Here is a 23,944-nt window from a genome sequence, read left to right as displayed (position 1 = left end):
AGGGAAGACAGTTTGGAAACTTTGAGTGAGAATGGGTGAGAGAGAGGGATGTGGTATGCTTATAAAAAAAAAAGGAAAAAAGAATGCTATTCATTAGAAATAGCTAGACGCAGTGGTGATAGAGAAATGGTTAAGTATCGGATACAGTGATGGGATTTCTGCACATGTAAAGTGGGTAAAGTAATAGGCACATGTATGAGTGAAGAGAGAAGTGTTACACTGGCTGTGTGTTGAGGGGTGTATGCGAGTGAATACAGAGGAAAGTGGATTAAGTAATAGACAAATAGATAGGTAGATTAGATTAGTAGATTCGTATGGAGGGAAGAGATAGATACGTCACTTTTAGAAGTAGATTAGATCAATAGATTCGTAAGGAGGGAGGAAATAGATAAGTCACTTTTACAATACGTATATTTCATGTGTAGATACGAGCAGGTAGTCTACTTCGTGCTGGTTATGAAGTAGTTACTGTAGTCGTACAATACTGTCCCCATTTGGGGCCAGAGAAGAAGTAGTTCGGGAAGAAGTAGTTCGGTTTAGACTGACGACGCTCATGTACATTTGCAGCGTCTGTGTGCCAGCGAACGCGTCTGCGGGCGAAGGCAGTTCTGCGATCACCACTACGGCGTGTGCCGCGACCGGGCGAAGGAGGGCCAGCCCTGCCGCCACGACCATATGTGCCAACGGGGCTTAGACTGCCGCTTCGGCGCCTGCCAGCCGCAAGTGGCGCGCGGCCGCGAGGGCGCCAGGTGCCGCAAGGATCGCGACTGCGACGAGGGGCTGTGCTGCGCCCGCCGCCATGGCCAACGAGTTTGCCAGCGACGCATCCCGCTGGGTCACAAGTGCTTCGTGCCTGACGGAGGCCCCGACTACGCCATCAATGAGCGGTGCCCTTGCCAGAGCGGCCTTATCTGTAAGTACACCAGTCCCGAGCCGCCGCCCTCCGACCCAGCAATCACCTTCTGGTCCGCCTACGAGAGTATGAGGTGCGTTCCTCCCTCACACGATCCCCATAGCAAGGCATCGTAGGAGAGAGAGAGAGAGAGAGAGAGAGAGAGAGAGAGATCCTCTCTCTCTTGGCCGTCAGCAAGCTGGACGCCACCACCCCCTGGTCACCAAGGACTGATCGTCAGCAGGCAGGTCACCAAGGGACTGATCGTCAGCAGGCAGGTCACCAGGGACTGATCATCAGCTGGAAGGTCATCAGGGACTGATCATCAGCTGGCAGGTCACCAGGGACTGATCATCAGCTGGCAGGTCACCAGGGACTAACCATCAGCAGGCAGGTCACCAGGGACTGATCATCAGCAGGCAGGTCACCAGGGACTGATCATCAGCTGGCAGGTCACCAGGGACTGATCGTCAGCAGGCAGGTCACCAGGGACTGATCATCAGCAGGCAGGTCAACAGGGACTGATCATCAGCTGGCAGGTCACCAGGGACTGATCGTCAGCAGGCAGGTCACCAGGGACTGATCATCAGCTGGCAGGTCACCAGGGACTGATCATCAGCAGGCAGGTCACCAGGGACTGATCATCAGCTGGCAGGTCACCAGGGACTAACCATCAGCAGGCAGGTCACCAGGGAAAGGTCATCGGCAGGCAGGTCACCAGGGACTGATCATCAGCTGGCAGGTCACCAGGGACTGATCATCAGCAGGCAGGTCACCAGGGAAAGGTCATCGGCAGGCAGGTCACCAGGGACTGATCATCAGCTGGCAGGTCACCAGGGAAAGGTCATCGGCAGGCAGGTCACCAGGGACTGATCATCAGCAGGCAGGTCACCAGGGACTGATCATCAGCTGGCAGGTCACCAGGGACTAACCATCAGCAGGCAGGTCACCAAGGGACTGATCGTCAGCAGGCAGGTCACCAGGGAAAGGTCATCGGCAGGCAGGTCACCAGGGAAAGGTCATCGGCAGGCAGGTCACCAGGGACTGATCATCAGCAGGCAGGTCACCAGGGAAAGGTCATCGGCAGGCAGGTCACCAGGGACTGATCATCAGCAGGCAGGTCACCAGGGACTGATCATCAGCTGGCAGGTCACCAGGGACTGATCATCAGCTGGCAGGTCACCAGGGACTGATCATCAGCAGGCAGGTCACCAGGGACTGATCATCAGCTGGCAGGTCACCAGGGACTGATCATCAGCTGGCAGGTCACCAGGGAAAGGTCATCGGCAGGCAGGTCACCAGGGACTGATCATCAGCAGGCAGGTCACCAGGGAAAGGTCATCGGCAGGCAGGTCACCAGGGACTGATCATCAGCAGGCAGGTCACCAGGGACTGATCATCAGCTGGCAGGTCACCAGGGACTGATCATCAGCTGGCAGGTCACCAGGGAAAGGTCATCGGCAGGCAGGTCACCAGGGAAAGGTCATCGGCAGGCAGGTCACCAGGGACTGATCATCAGCTGGCAGGTCACCAGGGACTGATCATCAGCTGGCAGGTCACCAGGGAAAGGTCATCGGCAGGCAGGTCACCAGGGAAAGGTCATCGGCAGGCAGGTCACCAGGGACTGATCATCAGCTGGCAGGTCACCAGGGACTGATCATCAGCTGGCAGGTCACCAGGGACTGATCATCAGCTGGCAGGTCACCAGGGACTGATCATCAGCTGGCAGGTCACCAGGGACTGATCATCAGCAGGCAGGTCACCAGGGACTGATCATCAGCTGGCAGGTCACCAGGGACTGATCATCAGCTGGCAGGTCACCAGGGAAAGGTCATCGGCAGGCAGGTCACCAGGAAAGGTCATCGGCAGGCAGGTCACCAGGGAAAGGTCATCGGCAGGCAGGTCACCAAGGGACTGATCGTCAGCAGGCAGGTCACCAAGGGACTGATCGTCAGCAGGCAGGTCACCAGGGACTGATCATCAGCAGGCAGGTCACCAGGGAAAGGTCATCGGCAGGCAGGTCACCAGGGAAAGGTCATCGGCAGGCAGGTCACCAGGGACTGATCATCAGCTGGCAGGTCACCAGGGACTGATCATCAGCTGGCAGGTCACCAGGGAAAGGTCATCGGCAGGCAGGTCACCAGGGAAAGGTCATCGGCAGGCAGGTCACCAGGGACTGATCATCAGCAGGCAGGTCACCAGGGAAAGGTCATCGGCAGGCAGGTCACCAGGGACTGATCATCAGCTGGCAGGTCACCAGGGACTGATCATCAGCTGGCAGGTCACCAGGGACTGATCATCAGCAGGCAGGTCACCAGGGACTGATCATCAGCTGGCAGGTCACCAGGGACTGATCATCAGCTGGCAGGTCACCAGGGACTGATCATCAGCTGGCAGGTCACCAGGGACTGATCATCAGCTGGCAGGTCACCAGGGACTGATCATCAGCTGGCAGGTCACCAGGGACTGATCATCAGCTGGCAGGTCACCAGGGACTGATCATCAGCTGGCAGGTCACCAGGGACTGATCATCAGCTGGCAGGTCACCAGGGACTGATCATCAGCTGGCAGGTCACCAGGGACTAACCATCAGCAGGCAGGTCACCAGGGACTGATCATCAGCTGGCAGGTCACCAGGGACTGATCATCAGCAGGCAGGTCACCAGGGACTGATCATCAGCTGGCAGGTCACCAGGGACTGATCATCAGCAGGCAGGTCACCAGGGAAAGGTCATCGGCAGGCAGGTCACCAGGGACTGATCATCAGCTGGCAGGTCACCAGGGACTGATCATCAGCTGGCAGGTCACCAGGGACTGATCATCAGCTGGCAGGTCACCAGGGACTGATCATCAGCTGGCAGGTCACCAGGGACTGATCATCAGCTGGCAGGTCACCAGGGAAAGGTCATCGGCAGGCAGGTCACCAGGGACTGATCATCAGCAGGCAGGTCACCAGGGACTGATCATCAGCAGGCAGGTCACCAGGGACTGATCATCAGCAGGCAGGTCACCAGGGACTGATCATCAGCTGGCAGGTCACCAGGGACTGATCATCAGCTGGCAGGTCACCAGGGACTGATCATCAGCTGGCAGGTCACCAGGGACTGATCATCAGCTGGCAGGTCACCAGGGACTGATCATCAGCAGGCAGGTCACCAGGGACTGATCATCAGCAGGCAGGTCACCAGGGACTGATCATCAGCTGGCAGGTCACCAGGGACTGATCATCAGCTGGCAGGTCACCAGGGAAAGGTCATCGGCAGGCAGGTCACCAGGGACTGATCATCAGCAGGCAGGTCACCAGGGACTGATCATCAGCAGGCAGGTCACCAGGGACTGATCATCAGCAGGCAGGTCACCAGGGACTGATCATCAGCAGGCAGGTCACCAGGGACTGATCATCAGCTGGCAGGTCACCAGGGACTGATCATCAGCAGGCAGGTCACCAGGGACTGATCATCAGCAGGCAGGTCACCAGGGACTGATCATCAGCTGGCAGGTCACCAGGGACTAACCATCAGCAGGCAGGTCACCAGGGAAAGGTCATCGGCAGGCAGGTCACCAGGGACTGATCATCAGCTGGCAGGTCACCAGGGACTGATCATCAGCAGGCAGGTCACCAAGGGACTGATCGTCAGCAGGCAGGTCACCAGGGACTGATCATCAGCAGGCAGGTCACCAGGGACTGATCATCAGCTGGCAGGTCACCAGGGACTGATCATCAGCAGGCAGGTCACCAGGGACTGATCATCAGCTGGCAGGTCACCAGGGACTGATCATCAGCTGGCAGGTCACCAGGGACTGATCATCAGCTGGCAGGTCACCAGGGACTGATCATCAGCAGGCAGGTCACCAGGGACTGATCATCAGCTGGCAGGTCACCAGGGACTGATCATCAGCAGGCAGGTCACCAGGGACTAACCATCAGCAGGCAGGTCACCAGGGACTGATCATCAGCTGGCAGGTCACCAGGGACTGATCATCAGCTGGCAGGTCACCAGGGACTGATCATCAGCTGGCAGGTCACCAGGGACTGATCATCAGCAGGCAGGTCACCAGGGACTGATCATCAGCAGGCAGGTCACCAGGGAAAGGTCATCGGCAGGCAGGTCACCAGGGACTGATCATCAGCTGGCAGGTCACCAGGGACTGATCATCAGCTGGCAGGTCACCAGGGACTGATCATCAGCTGGCAGGTCACCAGGGACTGATCATCAGCAGGCAGGTCACCAGGGACTGATCATCAGCTGGCAGGTCACCAGGAAAGGTCATCGGCAGGCAGGTCACCAGGGACTGATCATCAGCTGGCAGGTCACCAGGGACTGATCATCAGCTGGCAGGTCACCAGGGACTGATCATCAGCAGGCAGGTCACCAGGGACTGATCATCAGCTGGCAGGTCACCAGGGACTGATCATCAGCAGGCAGGTCACCAGGGACTGATCATCAGCTGGCAGGTCACCAGGGACTGATCATCAGCAGGCAGGTCACCAGGGACTGATCATCAGCAGGCAGGTCACCAGGGACTGATCATCAGCTGGCAGGTCACCAGGGACTGATCATCAGCAGGCAGGTCACCAGGGACTGATCATCAGCAGGCAGGTCACCAGGGACTGATCATCAGCTGGCAGGTCACCAGGGACTGATCATCAGCAGGCAGGTCACCAGGGACTGATCATCAGCTGGCAGGTCACCAGGGACTGATCATCAGCTGGCAGGTCACCAGGGACTGATCATCAGCTGGCAGGTCACCAGGGACTGATCATCAGCAGGCAGGTCACCAGGGAAAGGTCATCGGCAGGCAGGTCACCAGGGAAAGGTCATCGGCAGGCAGGTCACCAGGGAAAGGTCATCGGCAGGCAGGTCACCAGGGACTGATCATCAGCTGGCAGGTCACCAGGGACTGATCATCAGCTGGCAGGTCACCAGGGACTGATCATCAGCTGGCAGGTCACCAGGGACTGATCATCAGCTGGCAGGTCACCAGGGAAAGGTCATCGGCAGGCAGGTCACCAGGGACTGATCATCAGCTGGCAGGTCACCAGGGAAAGGTCATCGGCAGGCAGGTCACCAGGGACTGATCATCAGCAGGCAGGTCACCAAGGGACTGATCGTCAGCAGGCAGGTCACCAGGGACTGATCATCAGCTGGCAGGTCACCAGGGACTGATCATCAGCAGGCAGGTCACCAAGGGACTGATCGTCAGCAGGCAGGTCACCAGGGACTGATCATCAGCAGGCAGGTCACCAGGGACTGATCATCAGCAGGCAGGTCACCAGGGACTGATCATCAGCTGGCAGGTCACCAGGGAAAGGTCATCGGCAGGCAGGTCACCAGGGACTGATCATCAGCAGGCAGGTCACCAGGGACTGATCATCAGCTGGCAGGTCACCAGGGAAAGGTCATCGGCAGGCAGGTCACCAGGGACTGATCATCAGCAGGCAGGTCACCAGGGACTGATCATCAGCAGGCAGGTCACCAGGGACTGATCATCAGCAGGCAGGTCACCAGGGACTGATCATCAGCTGGCAGGTCACCAGGGACTGATCATCAGCTGGCAGGTCACCAGGGACTGATCATCAGCAGGCAGGTCACCAGGGAAAGGTCATCGGCAGGCAGGTCACCAAGGGACTGATCGTCAGCAGGCAGGTCACCAGGGACTGATCATCAGCTGGCAGGTCACCAGGGACTGATCATCAGCTGGCAGGTCACCAGGGACTGATCATCAGCAGGCAGGTCACCAGGGACTGATCATCAGCTGGCAGGTCACCAGGGACTGATCATCAGCAGGCAGGTCACCAGGGAAAGGTCATCGGCAGGCAGGTCACCAGGGAAAGGTCATCGGCAGGCAGGTCACCAGGGACTGATCATCAGCTGGCAGGTCACCAGGGACTGATCATCAGCTGGCAGGTCACCAGGGAAAGGTCATCGGCAGGCAGGTCACCAGGGAAAGGTCATCGGCAGGCAGGTCACCAGGGACTGATCATCAGCTGGCAGGTCACCAGGGAAAGGTCATCGGCAGGCAGGTCACCAGGAAAGGTCATCGGCAGGCAGGTCACCAGGGACTGATCATCAGCTGGCAGGTCACCAGGGACTGATCATCAGCTGGCAGGTCACCAGGGACTGATCATCAGCTGGCAGGTCACCAGGGACTGATCATCAGCAGGCAGGTCACCAGGGACTGATCATCAGCTGGCAGGTCACCAGGGAAAGGTCATCGGCAGGCAGGTCACCAGGGACTGATCATCAGCTGGCAGGTCACCAGGGAAAGGTCATCGGCAGGCAGGTCACCAGGGAAAGGTCATCGGCAGGCAGGTCACCAGGGACTGATCATCAGCAGGCAGGTCACCAGGGACTGATCATCAGCAGGCAGGTCACCAGGGACTGATCATCAGCAGGCAGGTCACCAGGGAAAGGTCATCGGCAGGCAGGTCACCAGGGACTGATCATCAGCTGGCAGGTCACCAGGGAAAGGTCATCGGCAGGCAGGTCACCAGGGACTGATCATCAGCTGGCAGGTCACCAGGGACTGATCATCAGCTGGCAGGTCACCAGGGACTGATCATCAGCTGGCAGGTCACCAGGGACTGATCATCAGCTGGCAGGTCACCAGGGAAAGGTCATCGGCAGGCAGGTCACCAGGGACTGATCATCAGCAGGCAGGTCACCAGGGACTGATCATCAGCAGGCAGGTCACCAGGGACTGATCATCAGCTGGCAGGTCACCAGGGACTGATCATCAGCTGGCAGGTCACCAGGGAAAGGTCATCGGCAGGCAGGTCACCAAGGGACTGATCGTCAGCAGGCAGGTCACCAAGGGACTGATCGTCAGCAGGCAGGTCACCAGGGACTGATCATCAGCTGGCAGGTCACCAGGGACTGATCATCAGCAGGCAGGTCACCAGGGAAAGGTCATCGGCAGGCAGGTCACCAGGGACTGATCATCAGCTGGCAGGTCACCAGGGACTGATCATCAGCTGGCAGGTCACCAGGGACTGATCATCAGCTGGCAGGTCACCAGGGAAAGGTCATCGGCAGGCAGGTCACCAGGGAAAGGTCATCGGCAGGCAGGTCACCAGGGACTGATCATCAGCTGGCAGGTCACCAGGGACTGATCATCAGCTGGCAGGTCACCAGGGACTGATCATCAGCTGGCAGGTCACCAGGGACTGATCATCAGCTGGCAGGTCACCAGGGACTGATCATCAGCTGGCAGGTCACCAGGGACTGATCATCAGCAGGCAGGTCACCAGGGAAAGGTCATCGGCAGGCAGGTCACCAGGGACTGATCATCAGCTGGCAGGTCACCAGGGAAAGGTCATCGGCAGGCAGGTCACCAGGGAAAGGTCATCGGCAGGCAGGTCACCAGGGACTGATCATCAGCTGGCAGGTCACCAGGGACTGATCATCAGCTGGCAGGTCACCAGGGACTGATCATCAGCAGGCAGGTCACCAGGGACTGATCATCAGCTGGCAGGTCACCAGGGACTGATCATCAGCAGGCAGGTCACCAGGGACTGATCATCAGCTGGCAGGTCACCAGGGACTGATCATCAGCAGGCAGGTCACCAAGGGACTGATCGTCAGCAGGCAGGTCACCAGGGACTGATCATCAGCTGGCAGGTCACCAGGGACTGATCATCAGCAGGCAGGTCACCAGGGACTGATCATCAGCTGGCAGGTCACCAGGGACTGATCATCAGCTGGCAGGTCACCAGGGACTGATCATCAGCTGGCAGGTCACCAGGGACTGATCATCAGCAGGCAGGTCACCAGGGACTGATCATCAGCTGGCAGGTCACCAGGGACTGATCATCAGCTGGCAGGTCACCAGGGACTGATCATCAGCTGGCAGGTCACCAGGGACTGATCATCAGCTGGCAGGTCACCAGGGACTGATCATCAGCTGGCAGGTCACCAGGGACTGATCATCAGCAGGCAGGTCACCAGGGACTGATCATCAGCTGGCAGGTCACCAGGGACTGATCATCAGCAGGCAGGTCACCAAGGGACTGATCGTCAGCAGGCAGGTCACCAGGGACTGATCATCAGCTGGCAGGTCACCAGGGACTGATCATCAGCTGGCAGGTCACCAGGGACTGATCATCAGCTGGCAGGTCACCAGGGAAAGGTCATCGGCAGGCAGGTCACCAGGGACTGATCATCAGCTGGCAGGTCACCAGGGACTGATCATCAGCTGGCAGGTCACCAGGGACTGATCATCAGCTGGCAGGTCACCAGGGACTGATCATCAGCTGGCAGGTCACCAGGGACTGATCATCAGCTGGCAGGTCACCAGGGACTGATCATCAGCTGGCAGGTCACCAGGGACTGATCATCAGCAGGCAGGTCACCAGGGACTGATCATCAGCTGGCAGGTCACCAGGGACTGATCATCAGCTGGCAGGTCACCAGGGAAAGGTCATCGGCAGGCAGGTCACCAGGGAAAGGTCATCGGCAGGCAGGTCACCAGGGACTGATCATCAGCTGGCAGGTCACCAGGGAAAGGTCATCGGCAGGCAGGTCACCAGGGACTGATCATCAGCTGGCAGGTCACCAGGGACTGATCATCAGCAGGCAGGTCACCAGGGACTGATCATCAGCAGGCAGGTCACCAGGGACTGATCATCAGCAGGCAGGTCACCAGGGAAAGGTCATCGGCAGGCAGGTCACCAAGGGACTGATCGTCAGCAGGCAGGTCACCAGGGACTGATCATCAGCTGGCAGGTCACCAGGGAAAGGTCATCGGCAGGCAGGTCACCAAGGGACTGATCGTCAGCAGGCAGGTCACCAGGGACTGATCATCAGCAGGCAGGTCACCAGGGAAAGGTCATCGGCAGGCAGGTCACCAGGGACTGATCATCAGCTGGCAGGTCACCAGGGACTGATCATCAGCTGGCAGGTCACCAGGGACTGATCATCAGCTGGCAGGTCACCAGGGACTGATCATCAGCAGGCAGGTCACCAGGGATACCACATCGCTCCCATTTCACTCTTTTATTCATTTGCCCTCCTCTTACCCTCGCTATGTTCAGGCCCCGATCACACAAAATCTTTTTCAACTCCATCTTTCCACTCCAATTTGGTTCTCCCTCTTCTCCTTTGTTCCCTCCACCTCCGACACATATATCCTCTTGGTCAATCTTTCCTCACTCATCCTCTCCAAAAATAAGGAACCAAAAATAAGAAACAAAAATGTAGTGTGGGTGACTGACTAATGCTAGGCTTAGTGTCACTTTCACTGATAATTTTATTTCTTTATTTTCCTTTTCCCTCTAAAATATGTCATTTCCTCAGTAATTGAAACAACTTTTCTTCTGTATGGAAAAGCAACAAGTCCAGTATTATGCTGGCATAAGGAAGGTAGTGATTACCAAAAATAACCCGAGCATTTAATACGTCTGTCAGACTCTTGTTTTTGTAAGTGAAACATCTTGTTTGCTGTAATGACAGTGAACATGGGCATTCCCATATAATACTCTTTCACTCTCCTGTGATAGACTACACGTTGACCACATGACCACTACACTGACCTTAGGATCTCAGTTTATACCTAAATGACTAAATAATAAATTTTTTTCTCTCTTGGTAGAATACTTGAAGATATGAATTAGGTTCACTTTACTGCACCAGCCCTACTGTGATTTCATAAACATGCCATCTGAATTGAATGTTTACCTTATTTTTTTCTTTTAAGAAAGCACGGAGAAGAATGCTGGATGTGCGAGGACGAGTGGTAGTGTACAGCGTGGTGGCTTGCCCTCATTGTCTGGCTGCTAAAAAGACACTAGATGATCATGGATTACTATATACTGATGTGTCAGTAGATCATTTTCCAGCCATACGAAGCTGGCTTCAGGTAACATTTCTTATGTTTCTTCTTTCTGTGTACAATATAACATGAAAAGATTGAGATTGAAATTAAGAATCACAGGAAGTCCATGTATAACAATGGTGAAACATAACTGGAAAATGCGACTTTAATCAAAATGACATTCATTACGATGGGTTTTCTTTTAGGTGTAGTATTTTGAACTGGGTTTGCATTCTCAGACAACAGATCTGAAACATATTTTGTGGACAAACAAGGCCAAAAACCTTTTGAAAATATAAAAAAATTATGATAACTTGATAGCACTGTAAAAGAGATGTAAATAAAGGCTTTATTGTAGAAGCTCCTGCTTTTTCTATGATTAGATATATACCCATAATCACAGGCATCTGACATTGAAGCTCATCTGCCAGTTAATTCTTGTGCTCAACAACCATTCCATGTTCATCATTAATCTGTTCCTTTTTCTGATCAATTGAGCGGGAGGTGAAGCAGCTGCAGTTTTCAAAAATTCATTGATCTTAGAATCTATTAGTTGTCCTTACTGTTTTTTTCTGGAAGTGAATGTATCTCACCTCTGTTTTTTTTTACCACACACTTGAACTTGAGTATTAAATTATCACTTCAAAGTGGTGTATCAGAAATGATGATTGTGATCATGAGGTCATATGCATACAAGAGGACCTTCATACTGAGGTTTGTCTGAGGTAATGGGAGGTCGTTTAGGAAGAAACTGAAGAGAGTTGGAGAAAGAACTGCTGCTTGGGGAACTCCATCATATAGTTTAAGTATTTTAAAAGTGAAGCTGTTGTGAATGACTCTGGCATTATGGATGGCTATGAAATTGGCCAACCACATTTTGTCATTGTTATAGAGGGTGGTGTCAAGATTTTTTTTGTTTGAGGATATGTTGGGGACAGTGTCATTTGCTTTTTTGATGTCTATAGGCAATAGTACTGTGCAGGAGGGGGTTAAAGGATATGTTGTGTGAGATCAGTGTGTCGTGTGGTAGAGTGTTTTGGTTTGAAGCCATGCTTTGTGGTAAGAGTGGAATGTTTTCTATATGTTCTGGATAAGATTTTCAGAGTACGGATAACGAGGATAGAACTGATACAGGGTGGTAGGAGGAGAGGGAGTTTGATGGTTTGGATGGTTTTAAGATTAGTCTTAAGTTGGCAAGTTTCCAGATGTTAGAGGTTTTGTTGTGTAGCCAAGAGTAGTCAAGAGATCTGTAAGTACACGTATTGCAAATGGACCATAGCATTTTACGTGAAAGTCTAATTGCTGTCAAGACCTGTAACATCAGTTTTTATTTGCATTGCTTGTATCAGTGGGAGTGAAAAGTGGGTGACAATTGTCTCTGGATAGATTTTGTGCAGGTTTTTCAAGACTTTCATGTTTAAGGGTTTGGTTGGTATCTGGCTGATTTTTGTGTAGTGTCTTATGAGTATGTTTATTTCTGGATTTTTTCTTTTATTTACTTATAATTACTTTAGGACTAATTTCTGTGAAACAGTACTCATTTTACCCAGGACCTTTCTGAAGGATCCAGCAGCACAATGCTGTGCTTTTTCCAGCAGTAGGAAAATGTAGACTCCTTTTGAATGATAAGTTATTTAACGAGACTGTACTACCAATGATATATGTATGGAATTCTTTGAAACAAAATTACTTATGGATATCTTACCCTCTAAGGCAATCTGGTCTGGGTATGTAGATGATGTTCTTTGAGTTTGGCTAACAAACAAAAATTTACAGACATTTCTCCCTTTATTTGACAATTCAGTACCTTCTATCAAATTTACTGTGGAAATGGTAAATATTTGTATGTTACCACTTTTAGATTGCATAATCCATAGGGATAGAAACATGTTTAAGTTTAGCATATACAGAAAACCCACCAAAATTTGTTCTTACATTCATTATTACTCATCTCAACATGACAGATTTAAACTGTCATCACTCCACTCGACATTACTGAAAGCATTACATATATGCACAAAGTGCCATTCTAAAATGTTGCTTGGCTGAAATTCTGCAACTCTAAATGCTGTAACATGAAGACTTGGTGTATCGAATAGTTGTTTGAGCTTCCATCTAGGACATTCATATGTTTTGTTTGATATATTTTTGGCTTACTATCATTCTAGAGTTCTCACTTATTAGACTCTGTTTGCTTTTACAAAGGAGAAGACCAGAAAAGATATGGAAGGGTGGAATGAAGGCGGCTATGACGTATTCGGGCCTGAGTATTCAGGAGGGTAAGAGGCATGCTTAGGACAAATGGATTGGATCAGTCAATGTAAATCATGGAGTAGCCTGTTGGGCTTGACTGTAGATGATTTCAATATGTTATGCATGACGACTAAATGGTAGATGTGTGCAAAATGAGGCTATTGTTTGTTTGTTCTTGACAGTACCTCTGTAAGGCAGTAGAAGCAGTTAGGTATAGAAATAAACTAATCATGATAGGGTATGTTATGGTTTAATGCTGCTAAGATGATTTGAACCTGGTGTAGGTTTAACTTTGGGAAAGATTTTTTTTAAGCATATCTTATGCACAGGTGGAAATGCAACTCCATATTCAGGTATTTTTTGTCTTGTACAATATACCACTTGGCATAAATAAATTTCTAAATATTTTTTTTTTTTTTGATATTACAGGAAAAAACTGGAAAGACATCTGTACCACAGATATTCTTCAATGAAACTTATGTGGGTGGCAATGATAATCTGCAGAAGGTTTTGAGAGATGGGGAAGCTTGGAATGAACTCCTGGCTGATATTCAAATCAATGAAGCCAAAGAAGATGCACTTCTTATTCCTCAGTCGTCTGAGGCTAGTGATACAGCTAGTAAGTAATATCACCTTGTTTAGAACCAAATGAGAGTTGGGGTGAGAGAGTATCATTAGATTTTTGAAAGAGATGTTTTGGAAGGAGGTAAATAAAAAGCATAAGACAAGAGAACAAATGGGAATATCAGTGAAGGGGGCTAATGGGTTAAGTAATAACAAGTAGTGGTGAAGTGAGAAGGAGATGGAGTATTTTGAAGGTTTGTTGAATGTGTTTGATGATAGTGGCATATATAGGGTGTTTTGGTCGAGGTGGTGTGCAAAGTGAGAGGGTTAGGGAGAATGATTTGGTAAACAGACAAGAGGTAGTAAAAGCTTTGTGGAAGATGAAAGCTGGCAAGGTAGCGGGTTTGGATGGTATTGCTGTGGAATTTATTAAAAATGGGGGTGACTTATTGTTGACTGGTTGGTAAGATCTTCTATGTATGTATGGTTCATGGTGAAGTGCCTGAGGATTGGCGGAATGCATGCCTAGTGCCATTGAACAATGACAAAGGTGATGAATGTGTGTTCAAATTATAGAGGTATAAGTTTGTTGAGTATTCCTGGGAAATTATATGGGATGGTATTGATTGAGACAGTAAAGGCATGTACAGAGCATCAGATTGGGGAAGGGCAGTGTGGTTTCAGAAGTGGTAGAGGATGTGTATATCAGGTGTTTGCTCTGAAGAATGTATGTGAGAAATACTTAGAAAAACAGATGGATTTGTTTATAGCATTTATGGATCTGGAGAAGGCATATGATAGAGTTGATGGAGATGTTCTGTGGAAGGTATTAAGAATATATGGTGTGGGAGGTAAGTTGCTAGAAGCAGTGAAAAGTTTTTATCAGGGATGTAAGGCATGTGTGCGAGTAGGATGAGGGGAAAGTGATTGGTTCCTAGTGAATGTTGGTTTGTGGTAGGGGTGCATGATATCTCCATGGTTTTTTGATTTGTTAATGGATGGGGTTATTAGGGAGATTAATGCAAGAGTTTTGAAGAGAGGGGCAAGTATGCAGTCTGTTGTGGATGAGAGAGCTTGGGAAGAGAGTCAGTTGTTATTCGCTGATGATACAGCGCTTGTGGATGATTCGGGTGTGAAACTGCAGAAGTTGGTGACTGAGTTTAGTAAAATGTGTGAAAGAAGAAAGCTGAGAGTAAACGTGAGTAAGAGCAAGGTTCAGTAAGGTTGAGGGACAAGTAAATTGGGAGGTAAGTTTGAATGGAGAGAAACTGGAGGAAGTGAAGTGTTTTAGATATCTGGGAGTGGATTTAGCAGCAGAGGAACCATGTAAGCAGAAGTGAGTAACAGGGTGAGGGAGGGGTGAAGGTTCGGGGGTGTTGAAGAATGTGTGGAAGGTGAGGACATTATCTCGGAAAGCAAAAATGGGTATGTTTGAAGGAATTGTGGTTCCAACAATGTTATGTGGTTGCGAGGCATGGTCTATAGATAGAGTTGTGCAGAGGAGGGTGAATGTGTTGTAAATGAAATGTTTGAGGACAATATGTGGTGTGAATTGGTTTGATAGAGTAAGTAATGAAAGGGTAAGAGAGATGTGTGGTAATAAAAAGTGTGGTTGAGAGAGCAGAAGAGGGTGTATTGAATTGGTTTGGTCACATGGAGAGAATGAGTGAGGAAAGATTGACAAAGAGGGTATATGTGTCAGAGGTGGAGGGAACAAGCAGAAGTGGGAGACCAAATTGGAGGTGGAAGGATAGAGTAAAAAAAAGATTTTGAGTGATTGGGGCCTGAACATACAGGAGGGTGAAAGGCATGCATGGAATAGAGTGAATTGGAACGTTGTGTATACTGGGGTTGTTGTGTAAGAAAGTAAATTCTAGATTGATATGGGTAAAACTGAAAGTTGATGGAGAGAGATGGGTGATTATTGGTGCATATGCACCTGGGCATGAGAAGAAAGATCATGAGAGGCAACTGTTTTGGGAGCAGCTGAATGAGTGTGTTAGTGGTTTTGATGCACAAGACCGGGTTATAGTGATGGGTGATTTGAACACAAAGGTGAGTAATGTGGCAGTTGAGGGAATAATTGGTATACATGGGGTGTTCAGTGTTGTAAATGGAAATGGTGAAGAGCTTGTAGATTCATGTGCTGAAAAAGGACTGGTTATTGGGAATACCTGGTTTAAAAAGCGAGATATACATAAGTATATGTATGTAAGTAGGAGAGATGGCCAGAGAGCATTATTGGATTATGTGTTAATTGATAGGCGTGCGAAAGAGAGACTTTTGGATGTTAATGTGCTGAGAGGTGCAACTGGAGGGAAGCCTGATCATTATCTTGTGAAGGCGAAGGTGAAGATTTGTAGGGGTTTTCAGAAGAGAGAATGTTGGGGTGAAGAGAGTAGTGAGAGTAAGTGAGCTTGGGAAGGAGACTTGTGTGAGGAAGTACCAGGAGAGACAGTACAGAATGGAAAAAGGTGAGAACAAAGGAGGTAAGGGGAGTGGGGGAGGAATGGGATGTATTTAGGGAAGCAGTGGTGGCTTGTGCAAAAGATGTTTGTGGCATGAGAAGCGTGGGAGGTGGGTTGATTAGAAAGGGTAGTGAGTGGTGGAATGAAGAAGTAAGATTATTAGTGAAAGAGAAGAGAGAGGCATTTGGACGATTTTTGCAGGGAAAAATGCAAATGAGTTGGAGATGTATAAAAGAAAGAGGCAGGAGGTCAAAAGGAAGGTGAAAGAGGTGAAAAAGAGGGCAAATGAGAGTTGGGGTGAGAGAGTATCATTAAATTTGAGGGAGAATAAAAAGATATTTTGGAAGGAGGTAAATAAAGTGCGTAAGAGAAGGGAGCAAATGGGAACTTCAGTGAAGGGGGCTAATGGGGAGGTGATAAGTAGTGGTGATGTGAGAAGGAGATGGAGTGAGTATTTTGAAGGTTTGTTGAATGTGTTTGATGATACAGTGGCAGATATATGGTGTTTTGGTCGAGGTGGTGTGCAAAGTGAGAGGGTTGGGGAAAATGATTTGGTAAACAGAGAAGAGGTAGCAAAAGCTTTGCGGAAGATGAAAGCCGGCAAGGCAGCAGGTTTCGATGGTATTGTAGTGGAATTTATTAAAAAAGGGGGTGACTATATTGTTGACTGGTTGGTAAGGTTATTTAATGTATGTATATATAGCGGGGGGGCCAGAAATCCTCCCCTCCTTGTATTTTTTTAACTTTCTAAAATGGGAAACAGAAGAAGGAGTCACGCGGGGAGTGCTCATCCTCCTCGAAGGCTCAGATTGGGGTGCCTAAATGTGTGTGGATGTAACCAAGATGTGAAAAAAGGAGAGATAGGTAGTATGTTTGAGGAAAGGAACTTGGATGTTTTGGCTCTGAGTGAAGCGAAGCTCAAGGGTAAAGGGGAAGAGTGGTTTAGGAATGTCTTGGGAGTAAAGTCAGGGGTTAGTGAGAGGACAAGAGCAAGGGAAGGAGTAGCAGTACTCCTGAAACAGGAGTTGTGGAAGTATGTGATAGAATGTAAGAAAGTAAATTCTCGATTAATATGGGTAAAACTGAAAGTTGATGGAGAGAGATGGGTGATTATTGGTGCATATGCACCTGGGCATGAGAAGAAAGATCATGAGAGGCAAGTGTTTTGGGAGCAGCTGAATGAGTGTGTTAGTGGTTTTGATGCACGAGACCGGGTTATAGTGTTGGGTGATTTGAATGCAAAGGTGAGTAATGTGGCAGTTGAGGGAATAATTGGTATACATGGGGTGTTCAGTGTTGTAAATGGAAATGGTGAAGAGCTTGTAGATTTATGTGCTGAAAAAGGACTGATGATTGGGAATACCTGGTTTGAAAAGCGAGATATACATAAGTATACTTATGTAAGTAGGAGAGATGGCCAGAGAGCGTTATTGGATTACATGTTAATTGACAGGCGCGCGAAAGAGAGACTTTTGGATGTTAATGTGCTGAGAGGTGCAACGGGAGGGATGTCTGATCATTATCTTGTGGAGGCTAAGGTGAAGATTTGTATGGGTTTCCAGAAAAGAAGAGTGAATGTTGGGGTGAAGAGAGTGGTGAGAGTAAGTGAGCTTGGGAAGGAGACTTGTGTGAGGAAATACCAGGAGAGACTGAGTACAGAATGGAAAAAGGTGAGATCAGTGGAAGTAAGGGGAGTGGGGGAGGAATGGGATGTATTTAGGGAATCAGTGATGGATTGCGCAAAAGATGCCTGTGGCATGAGAAGAGTGGGAGGTGGGTTGATTAGAAAGGGTAGTGAGTGGTGGGATGAAGAAGTGAGAGTATTAGTGAAAGAGAAGAGAGAGGCATTTGGACGATTTTTGCAGGGAAAAAATGCAATTGAGTGGGAGATGTATAAAAGAAAGAGACAGGAGGTCAAGAGAAAGGTGCAAGAGGTGAAAAAAAGGGCAAATGAGAGTTGGGGTGAGAGAGTATCATTAAATTTTAGGGAGAATAAAAAGATGTTCTGGAAGGAGGTAAATAAAGTGCGTAAGACAAGGGAGCAAATGGGAACTTCAGTGAAGGGCGCAAATGGGGAGATGATAACAAGAGAACAAGTAGTGGTGATGTGAGAAGGAGATGGAGTGAGTATTTTGAAGGTTTGTTGAATGTGTTTGATGATAGAGTGGCAGATATAGGGTGTTTTGGTCGAGGTGGTGTGCAAAGTGAGAGGGTTAGGGAAAATGATTTGGTAAACAGAGAAGAGGTAGTGAAAGCTTTGCGGAAGATGAAAGCCGGCAAGGCAGCAGGTTTGGATGGTATTGCAGTGGAATTTATTAAAAAAGGGGGTGACTGTATTGTTGACTGGTTGGTAAGGTTATTTAATGTATGTATGACTCATGGTGAGGTGCCTGAGGATTGGTGGAATGCGTGCATAGTGCCATTGTACAAAGGCAAAGGGGATAAGAGTGAGTGCTCAAATTACAGAGGTATAAGTTTGTTGAGTATTCCTGGTAAATTATATGGGAGGGTATTGATTGAGAGGGTGAAGGCATGTACAGAGCATCAGATTGGGGAAGAGCAGTGTGGTTTCAGAAGTGGTAGAGGATGTGTGGATCAGGTGTTTGCTTTGAAGAATGTATGTGAGAAATATTTAGAAAAGCAAATGGATTTGTATGTAGCATTTATGGATCTGGAGAAGGCATATGATAGAGTTGATAGAGATGCTCTGTGGAAGGTATTAAGAATATATGGTGTGGGAGGAAAGTTGTTAGAAGCAGTGAAAAGTTTTTATCGAGGATGTAAGGCATGTATACGTGTAGGAAGAGAGGAAAGTGATTGGTTCTCAGTGAATGTAGGTTTGCGGCAGGGGTGTGTGATGTCTCCATGATTGTTTAATTTGTTTATGGATGGGGTTGTTAGGGAGGTAAATGCAAGAGTTTTGGAAAGAGGGGCAAGTATGAAGTCTGTTGGGGATGAGAGAGCTTGGGAAGTGAGTCAGTTGTTGTTCGCTGATGATACAGCGCTGGTGGCTGATTCATGTGAGAAACTGCAGAAGCTGGTGACTGAGTTTGGTAAAGTGTGTGGAAGAAGAAAGTTAAGAGTAAATGTGAATAAGAGCAAGGAGTTGGTAAAGTGTGTGGAAGAAGAAAGTTAAGAGTAAATGTGAATAAGAGCAAGGTTATTAGGTACAGTAGGGTTGAGGGTCAAGTCAATTGGGAGGTGAGTTTGAATGGAGAAAAACTGGAGGAAGTGAAGTGTTTTAGATATCTGGGAGTGGATCTGGCAGCGGATGGAACCATGGAAGCGGAAGTGGATCATAGGGTGGGGGAGGGGGCGAAAATTCTGGGGGCCTTGAAGAATGTGTGGAAGTCGAGAACATTATCTCGGAAAGCAAAAATGGGTATGTTTGAAGGAATAGTGGTTCCAACAATGTTGTATGGTTGCGAGGCATGGGCTATGGATAGAGTTGTGCGCAGGAGGGTGGATGTGCTGGAAATGAGATGTTTGAGGACAATGTGTGGTGTGAGGTGGTTTGATCGAGTGAGTAACGTAAGGGTAAGAGAGATGTGTGGAAATAAAAAGAGCGTGGTTGAGAGAGCAGAAGAGGGTGTTTTGAAGTGGTTTGGGCACATGGAGAGAATGAGTGAGGAAAGATTGACCAAGAGGATATATGTGTCGGAGGTGGAGGGAACGAGGAGAAGAGGGAGACCAAATTGGAGGTGGAAAGATGGAGTGAAAAAGATTTTGTGTGATTGGGGCCTGAACATGCAGGAGGGTGAAAGGAGGGCAAGGAATAGAGTGAATTGGAGTGATGTGGTATACTGGGGTTGACGTGCTGTCAGTGGATTGAATCAAGGCATGTGAAGCGTCTGGGGTAAACCATGGAAAGCTGTGTAGGTATGTATATTTGCGTGTGTGGACGTATGTATATACATGTGTATGGGGGGGGGTTGGGCCATTTCTTTCGTCTGTTTCCTTGCGCTACCTCGCAAACGTGGGAGACAGCGACAAAGTATAATAATAAAATAATAAAAAAAGATGTTCTGGAAGGAGGTAAATAAAGTGCGTAAGACAAGGGAGCAAATGGGAACTTCAGTGAAGGGCGCAAATGGGGAGGTGATAACAAGTAGTGGTGATGTGAGAAGGAGATGGAGTGAGTATTTTGAAGGTTTGTTGAATGTGTTTGATGATAGAGTGGCAGATATAGGGTGTTTTGGTCGAGGTGGTGTGCACAGTGCGAGGATTAGGGAAAATGATTTGGTAAACAGAGAAGAGGTAGTAAAAGCTTTGCGGAAGATGAAAGCCGGCAAGGCAGCAGGTTTGGATGGTATTGCAGTGGAATTTATTAAAAAAGGGGGTGACTGTACTGTTGACTGGTTGGTAAGGTTATTTAATGTATGTATGACTCATGGTGAGGTGCCTGAGGATTGGCGGAATGCGTGCATAGTGCCATTGTGCAAAGGCAAAGGGGATAAGAGTGAGTGCTCAAATTACAGAGGTATAAGTTTGTTGAGTATTCCTGGCAAATTGTATGGGAGGGTATTGATTGAGAGGGTGAAGGCATGTACAGAGCATCAGATTGGGGAAGAGCAGTGTGGTTTCAGAAATGGTAGAGGATGTGTGGATCAGGTGTTTGCTTTGAAGAATGTATGTGAGAAATACTTAGAAAAGCAAATGGATTTGTATGTAGCATTTATGGATCTGGAGAAGGCATATGATAGAGTTGATAGAGATGCTCTGTGGAAGGTATTAAGAATATATGGTGTGGGAGGCAAGTTAGAAGCAGTGAAAAGTTTTTATCGAGGATGTAAGGCATGTGTACGTGTAGGAAGAGAGGAAAGTGATTGGTTCTCAGTGAATGTAGGTTTGCGGCAGGGGTGTGTGATGTCTCCATGGATGTTTAATTTGTTTATGGATGGTGTTGTTAGGGAGGTGAATGCAAGAGTTTTGGAAAGAGGGGCAAGGATGAAGTCTGTTGGGGATGAGAGAGCTTGGGAAGTGAGTCAGTTGTTGTTCGCTGATGATACAGCGCTGGTGGCTGATTCATGTGAGAAACTGCAGAAACTGGTGACTGAGTTTGGTAAAGTGTGTGAAAGAAGAAAGTTAAGAGTAAATGTGAATAAGAGCAAGGTTATTAGGTACAGTAGGGTTGAGGGTCAAGTCAGTTGGGAGGTGAGTTTGAATGGAGAAAAACTGGAGGAAGTGAAGTGTTTTAGATATCTGGGAGTGGATCTGGCAGCGGATGGAAACATGGAAGCGGAAGTGGATCATAGGGTGGGGGAGGGGGCGAAAATTCTGGGAGCCTTGAAGAATGTGTGGAAGTCGAGAACATTATCTCGGAAAGCAAAAATGGGTATGTTTGAAGGAATAGTGGTTCCAACAATGTTGTATGGTTGCGAGGCGTGGACTATGGATAGAGTTGTGCGCAGGAGGATGGATGTGCTGGAAATGAGATGTTTGAGGACAATGTGTGGTGTGAGGTGGTTTGATCGAGTAAGTAACGTAAGGGTAAGAGAGATGTGTGGAAATAAAAAGAGTGTGGTTGAGAGAGCAGAAGAGGGTGTTTTGAAATGGTTTGGTCACATGGAGAGAATGAGTGAGGAAAGATTGACCAAGAGGATATATGTGTCGGAGGTGGAGGGAACGAGGAGAAGAGGGAGACCAAATTGGAGGTGGAAAGATGGAGTGAAAAAGATTTTGTGATCGGGGCCTGAACATGCAGGAGGGTGAAAGGAGGGCAAGGAATAGAGTGAATTGGAGCGATGTGGTATACCGGGGTTGACGTGCTGTCAGTGGATTGAATCAAGGCATGTGAAGCGTCTGGGGTAAACCATGGAAAGCCGTGTAGGTATATTTGCGTGTGTGGACGTATGTATATACATGTGTATGGGGGTGGGTTGGGCCATTTCTTTCGTCTGTTTCCTTGCGCTACCTCGCAAACGCGGGAGATAGCGACAAAGCAAAAAAAAAAAATATATATATATATATATATATATATATATATATATATATATATATATATATATATATATATATTTATTTATTTTTTTATTTTGCTTTGTCGCTGTCTCCCACGTTAGTGAGGTAGCGCAAGGAAACAGACGAAAGAATGGCCCAACCCACCCACATACACATGTATATACATACACGTCCACACACCCAAATATACATACCTATACATCTCAATGTACACATATATATACACACACAGACATATACATATATAAAACATGTACACTATTCATACTGTCTGCCTTCATTTATTCCCGTCGCCACCCCACCACACATGGAATAACAACCCCCTCCCCCCTCATGTGTGCGAGGTAGCGCTAGGAAAAGACAACAAAGGCCCCATTCATTCACACTCAGTCTCTAGCTGTCATGTAATAATGCACCGAAACCACAGCTCCCTTTCCACATCCAGGCCCCACAGAACTTTCCATGGTTTACCCCAGACGCTTTACATGCCATGGTTCAATCCATTGACAGCACGTCGACCCGGGTATACCACATCGTTCCAATTCACTCTATTCCTTGCACGCCTTACACCCTCCTGCATGTTTAGGCCCTGATCACTCAAAATCTTTTTCACTCCATCTTTCCACCTCCAATTTGGTCTCCCACTTCTTGTTCTCTCCACCTCTGACACATATATCCTCTTGGTCAATATTTCCTCACTCATTCTCTCCATGTGACCAAACCATTTCAAAAAACTCTCTTCTGCTCTCTCAACCACACTCTTTTTATTTCCACACATCTCTCTTACCCTATTATTACTTACTCGATCAAACCACCTCACACCACATATTGTCCTCAAACATCTCATTTCCAGCACATCCACCCTCCTGCACACAACTCTATCCATAGCCCACGCCTCGCAACCATACAACATTGTTGGAACCACTATTCCTTCAAACATACCCATTTTTGCTTTCGGAGATAATGTTCTCGACTTCCAAACATTCTTCAAGTCTCCCAGAATTTTCGCCCCCTCCCCCACCCTATGATTCACTTCCGCTTCCATGGTTCCATCCGCTGCCAGATCCACTCCCAGATATCTAAAACACTTTACTTCCTCCAGTTTTTCTCCATTCAAACTTACCTCCCAATTGACTTGACCCTCAACCCTACTGTACCTAATAATCTTGCTCTTATTCACATTTACACTTAACTTTCTTCTTTCACATACTTTACCAAACTCAGTCACCAGCTTCTGCAGTTTCTCACATGAATCAGCCACCAGCGCTGTATCATCAGCGAACAACAACTGACTCACTTCCGAGGTTCTCTCATTCACAACAGACTGCATACTTGCCCCTCTTTCCAAAAGTCTTGCATTCATCTCCCTAACAACCCCATCCATAAACAAATTAAAAAGGGGGTGACTGTATTGTTGACTGGTTGGTAAGGTTATTTAATGTATGTATGATTCATGGTGAGGTGCCTGAGGATTGGCGGAATGCTTGCATAGTGCCATTGTACAGAGGCAAAGGGGATAAGAGTGAGTGCTCAAATTACAGAGGTATAAGTTGTTGAGTATTCCTGGTAGATTATATGGGAGGGTATTGATTGAGAGGGTGAAGGCATATACAGATCATCAGATTGATCAGATTGAGGAAGAGCAGTGTGGTTTCAAATGTGGTAGAGGATGTGTGGATCAGGTGTTTGCTTTGAAAAATGTATGTGAGAAATACTTAGAAAAGCAAATGGATTTGTATGTAGCATTTACGGATCTGGAGAAGGCATATGATAAAGTTGATAGAGATGCTCTGTGGAAGGTATTAAGAATTTATGGTGTGGGAGGCAAGTTGTTAGAAGCAGTGAAAAGTTTTTATCAAGGATTTAAGGCATGTGTATGTGTAGGAAGAGAGGAAAGTGATTGGTTCTCATTGAATGTAGGTTTGCAGCAGGGGTGTGTGATGTCTCCCTGATTGTTTAATTTGTTTATGGATGGGGTTGTTAGGGATGGGAA

The 23,944-nt window shown here is 48.3% G+C and overlaps 1 protein-coding gene across 3 annotated transcripts in view; it reads left to right on the top strand.

The window, feature by feature from the left end:
• The first annotated feature begins 648 nt into the window (after positions 1 to 648).
• LOC139754712 (uncharacterized) overlaps positions 649 to 23,944 on the top strand; it is a 77,737-nt gene continuing 54,441 nt past the window's right edge. For all 3 annotated transcript variants that reach the window (XR_011713932.1, XR_011713933.1, XM_071672282.1), the window contains exons 1-3: positions 649 to 913; positions 10,589 to 10,750; positions 13,388 to 13,577. Coding sequence is in view for 1 of the 3 variants with exons in the window: in XM_071672282.1 (XP_071528383.1) it covers positions 800 to 913; positions 10,589 to 10,750; positions 13,388 to 13,577 (466 nt within the window). In the remaining 2 variants the exon portion in view is untranslated. The remainder of the gene's footprint in view (positions 914 to 10,588; positions 10,751 to 13,387; positions 13,578 to 23,944) is intronic.

The sequence above is a fragment of the Panulirus ornatus genome, chromosome 17 (assembly GCF_036320965.1).
Source record: "Panulirus ornatus isolate Po-2019 chromosome 17, ASM3632096v1, whole genome shotgun sequence".
NCBI classification, from domain to species: Eukaryota; Metazoa; Arthropoda; class Malacostraca; order Decapoda; family Palinuridae; genus Panulirus; species Panulirus ornatus.
This window is presented reverse-complemented; position numbering and strand designations above follow the sequence as displayed.